Below are 5,000 nucleotides of genomic sequence, written 5' to 3' on the forward strand. Positions count from 1 at the left end.
TGGCAGTCAACCTCTCATTCTCAGACTACTTGCCGCACTTCCCCTTCTACTTAACGTCACTGGGCATAAGTCCCAACCCGAGGTGAGTGTTTTGTTTTTAGAGGGCCGTTCCTCCTGTCGGTCCTCTTTTCTGAATTCTTGCTTCCTCACAAACATTTGAAAATCTTCTGAGAATTCGCGGGACAATTTGTTTGAGTTTATTTTGATTGAGATTGTGATGATGATTATTGTTATTGTTGTTCCAGGTATACTGCAGTCATTTCAGTCACTCACGGGGGCACAGGTCTTACCCAAACCACACCCTTGTACAAACTGGTCAAGAACATTGCTCGCAGCAAGTTTGTGGAAAAGGTAAGTCGTTTTGTTAACAAGGTAATGGAGGCCAAATTGTCACTGAGTCCTCTTCTTTTTTTTTTACAGTTTTACCAAAAGTTTTTTGAGTTTTAGCACCATTTCTTGAGTGGTTGTGGAAATGTACCTTTTAGTATTTAAATTGAAGAGTGACTGACAATTCTAAAGTTTGAAAGTACAGGCAGTACATCCCAATCCTGTATACACAAATAGAGGCAGAAGTAGAAGCATGAACTCACATACACATGTACACACACATACATGTGCATGTACACATCCATGTACATATCCTTGTACACACACATGTACATACACACACACACACACACACACACACACACACACACACACACACACACACACACACACACACACACACACACACACACACACACACACACACACACACACACACACACACACACACACACACACACACACACACACACACACACACATTTGTATTGAAATGTGTGGAAAAGTATTAATGTTCCTGCCACTAACCCTTTTCCTTTCCTCCAGATAATTGTGGTGTGGACAAGCAGCCAGACTCCCCCCACTGAGAACCGGGTGCCAGGAGGAAGTGTCCCAGTGCACATAGTCGTGCCCCCCGATCGCTCAATCTCAGCCCGTCATCAGCCACATCCCCTCATCACAACCGATGCAGTTTTCTCACTAGATGAGGACGTGACATTGACCACCGATGAGCTGGACTTCGCCTTCACAGTTTGGCGTACTTTTCCCGAAAGGATTGTTGGCTATCCCGCCCGATCTCACCACTGGGATGATGCCAAGGTGAGGATGGGAATGAGAACTGGAGGATTTTTTCTAAAGTAGATCATAGAATTTAATTCATGGATTGGTATTGCTGGGTTGCAGAAAAGATTTTTCTGATATGTTGGTTTTGTATCAAAGTTAAAAGTTCTTTTTGGATATATGCAGTGAATTTTTATTTATATTTATATTTGTGGTTGAATAATGTGGAAAGTGGAGTTTGATAAGTTAAGAAGGCTTCAGTACTGAATTGTTTATATGATTGTAGTTTTATTAATTACAAATGCTAATTTAGTTTCAAAGAGAAAGGGAATTTTATTTCATGCAACCTTGTGTGTTACTCCATGCTTTAAATATAGATCCCAAGTTGATCAGTTACGTATATATCAAAACGTTATGAGAATCCATTGTTCACACACCATCTCTTCTTAGGCTGGCTGGAGCTACACCAGCAGATGGACCAACTCTTACTCAATGGTGCTGACAGGAGCCGCGGTCTATCACCGCTACTGGCAGCATGTTTACACTCACCAGTCACCATCTGGTCTCCTCTCCACTGTATCCACTACCAAGAATTGTGATGATATACTCATGAATTTCCTTGTATCAGCTGTGATCCACCGCCCGCCCATCAAGCTTACCCAACGTAAACAATACAAGGATTATTCTTCCGAAGCAAGGTACGTTCAGAATAGCATTGTTTGGACTAGTCAATAAGAAAATGCCATGCCAAAGGTTGCTGATATTCCCTAAATCTTTTTCTTTGATTTTTTGTTACTTTGTTAATCAGAGGAAAGGCATTTAGACAGTCATGCAAGATGTCATCAGTGATGGATTTGATGTTTTGTGGTCTTAAAATATGGGGCATTTCTTATCCCTTCTGAGATAGGCCACATCTCAAGATCTTCGGCCTTTGGCTGTTTACTGTTATTTTCTAGACTTTGTGTGATGTATGTCTACACATATATATTAACAAAGTGATACTAATTAGCATTTGGTATGATGTATTAGTTCATAACTGAAGGAATAAGAAGTTTGTATTTTTTGGGGAAAAAAAAAAATAGTGTGAAGTTGATCAAACCAGATTTATAGACCATGCTTGTGATTGTAAATATGTTTCTATTTTAGAATTATTATATTACATGACTCAAGGATGCAAAAGATATTGTTATGTAATTTTGTATTTCTTCCCTCTCCCTTCCAGATGGGTGTGGACGGACCCCAGTCATTTCCACCAACGCAGCGTCTGCCTGAACACGTTTGCTTCGTTATTAGGTCATATTCCACTAAAACATTCTAACCTCCGGCTTGATCCTGTGCTCTTCAAGGACAAGGTATCCATGCAAAGGAAAAAATACAGACAGATAGAAAAAATAGGAAGCTAACAATAGTAGCTAATTAGGGAATACTCGGTATTTATATTGTTATTATTGTGTATTTGTTTTTTTTACCTTTTCTTAATGCCACTTTTAAGAGGTCATAAAAAAGGTGACTAGTTAAAACAGTGTGACTAAACTCTTTTTATTATCAATTTCCTTAGCTTTGCATAGACATTTATGATACTTTGTTACCATTACATTTTTGTTAATGAGTGTGATAGCTAGGGGAAGTTGTTCAATGCAATGTTCATGAGTTAGTATTAATGTTAAAAGTTAAAAGTAGATTCATGGACTGAGCTCTGGTGCCCCAGAAAATAATATGCTCTTTAAAAGAGCTTTGATCCATTCAGTTTGGAATGTATTTCTATGAACTTGGCTGCAAGTAAGGATAGCATAGGACATATCAAATGTGTGATATGAGTGAAGCCTGTTATTACTTTGTACACATTAACATTTAGGTTTCCACACCAATGATTCGTCACAAAATGAATACTGTAACCATGCAATGTATCATATCATCATTATTATATTGGTGGACTTTTAGAAATATTAATGAATTTGTTTGTCTGATTAAGCAGACCATTATAATGTGAGTCAATAGATATTTGCCAATTTTTAATTGATCTAAATATTTGGTGGAGTAGTCATGTTTTACTTAGAATGAGTCACTCATTATTAATGGTGCCATTTTATTTTAGCTGCATTTGTTCTTACTGATAAAGATTAGTCATAGCTATTTTTAAGTTTCAGTCAGAAAATTGTGCTCAAGTTTAATTTCTTGGTTCATTATCGCGTACAAGAAGGAGACGGAGCAAAATACATTGTGGCTTAGTGGAGGATACATGGCATTCCTCATATACAACTGGTGGCTTCCAGCGACCATCTTCCAGACCATACGTTTAAAGTAACCTGGCGTGCCTATATCTCACACTAAAGCGGACAGGTCAGACGTGTCATGCAGTGGTCTCTGCTCCAGTCATTCTAAAAGTTCCTGTAAACTGGTAGAGTAGATGAGCTGAGCCTTGAGGTAATTGATGCTTGAAGATGGCTCTGGGTTCTGATTGGGCTCCTAAAGGCCATGATGGTAATGACGATCATTATGATTATCATCATAATTATTATTGATATTTTTTATTGTCACTTTTATTTTCACTTTTACATTTTCTCAGGTACTATGCGTGGAAAGAAAAATGTTATTTATTTAGGAATTTCTTAAAGGGGGCATGAGAAAGAAGCTAGTAGAGGACTGTTCACTTGCTCTTCCAGTGCAGTTGTAGACTGAGAAGTAAAAGTATGATACAGACGATAACAGTGAAGTACTCCCAGGAAACACAAGTCTATAGACAGAATACTCATTAAAAACCAAGATGCTAGAGGTGCTTTGATGTACATATGCTGGGTGTGTGACAACCCAAATGTCATGTATATCTTGTCTTAGGAAGTATGTTTTTTATAGCAAAAAGAAAACTAAATTATAGTGTAACCATTATGTAGTCAATGTGTAATGAAGGACTTTTATATTTTTCAACATCATACCGTTCATGAAAAACGCAACCTGGAGGATTGTAAACAAGCCAATCCTCTGACATCAGACCTTTTCAATAGATACTTACTTTTATATGTAAAAAAGATTATCCTGTTTTTATACATTATACATTTTTTTATGTTCAAATAAGTGAATGAATACAGATGTGATAAGAGCTCCCATTGAGTGAATGGAAGAATGGAAGAAATTTGAGTGTGCAGATTCACATTAGTAAATGAAAACTGCAGATAGAGACAATTTTCTGACTTGTGTGCTATGATTTCTTTTGAATAGTTTTTCCCACTGAAGTTGAGTAAAATGCTGCTCTGTGGAATGAAAATTATAGATGCCACATTCTGAATGAAAGACTCCCATGTCAGTCATGCTGTATTTAACACACCTTTGACAACTCAGGTAGTCTAAGCAGCTTACAGAAGAGTTGTATTCATATGGTTGAGAAAGAAAAACATATCACTATATTTTCTTTTGTATTAGTGGGATTGTTTCAACTGTTTACCAATGAAGGTACATTTTCTCAATTGCAAATAGCAGAAATCAAGGCCTAAACTGTAGTAGATAGTAAATACTGCTTCTTGTTTAGGGAATGCATTGAATTTGAGTGAACAGTTTTTATCATCATCATAAATGATTTTTAGGCTATGGAACTGTCTTTGCTCTGAACTGTTTTGCCACCCTTGTAAAGAATTATAATGCATGATGTGGCATATGAAAAATACAGAAGTCGGGAAGGTAGTGCCATGTGCCGAGTATATTCCAGTGCTTGTATGAAACTGGGTTGTAGATGAATTTTTAAGATAATAAAATGTGTGATAATTTTATCAAATATACACAGAAAGACACTTCAAAATAATTTGAGTATTCATACTGCAGGTTCAGATGGGGCTCTGTATTGTAATATTTATGATGGACACATATTCTGTGAAAGAAAAAAAATGTACTTTGACAGCAAC

General features: G+C 37.0%; 1 protein-coding gene across 1 annotated transcript in view; it reads left to right on the top strand.

Annotated features, from left to right (window-relative positions):
* The window catches only part of ttv (exostosin glycosyltransferase 1 ttv), a 402,552-nt gene that overhangs the window by 396,766 nt on the left and 786 nt on the right, over positions 1-5,000 (top strand). The window contains exons 4-8 of the mRNA XM_086532086.1: positions 1-82; positions 246-351; positions 874-1,146; positions 1,558-1,805; positions 2,330-5,000. The exon at positions 1-82 is cut by the window's left edge and continues 70 nt beyond it; the exon at positions 2,330-5,000 is cut by the window's right edge and continues 786 nt beyond it. Coding sequence (XP_086388212.1) covers positions 1-82; positions 246-351; positions 874-1,146; positions 1,558-1,805; positions 2,330-2,510 — 890 coding nt within the window. The 3' untranslated portion in view covers positions 2,511-5,000. The remainder of the gene's footprint in view (positions 83-245; positions 352-873; positions 1,147-1,557; positions 1,806-2,329) is intronic.

Source organism: Penaeus japonicus, unplaced genomic scaffold (genome assembly GCF_977035675.1).
Source record: "Penaeus japonicus unplaced genomic scaffold, GWHDUDI00000001_assembly GWHDUDI00000037, whole genome shotgun sequence".
NCBI classification, from domain to species: Eukaryota; Metazoa; Arthropoda; class Malacostraca; order Decapoda; family Penaeidae; genus Penaeus; species Penaeus japonicus.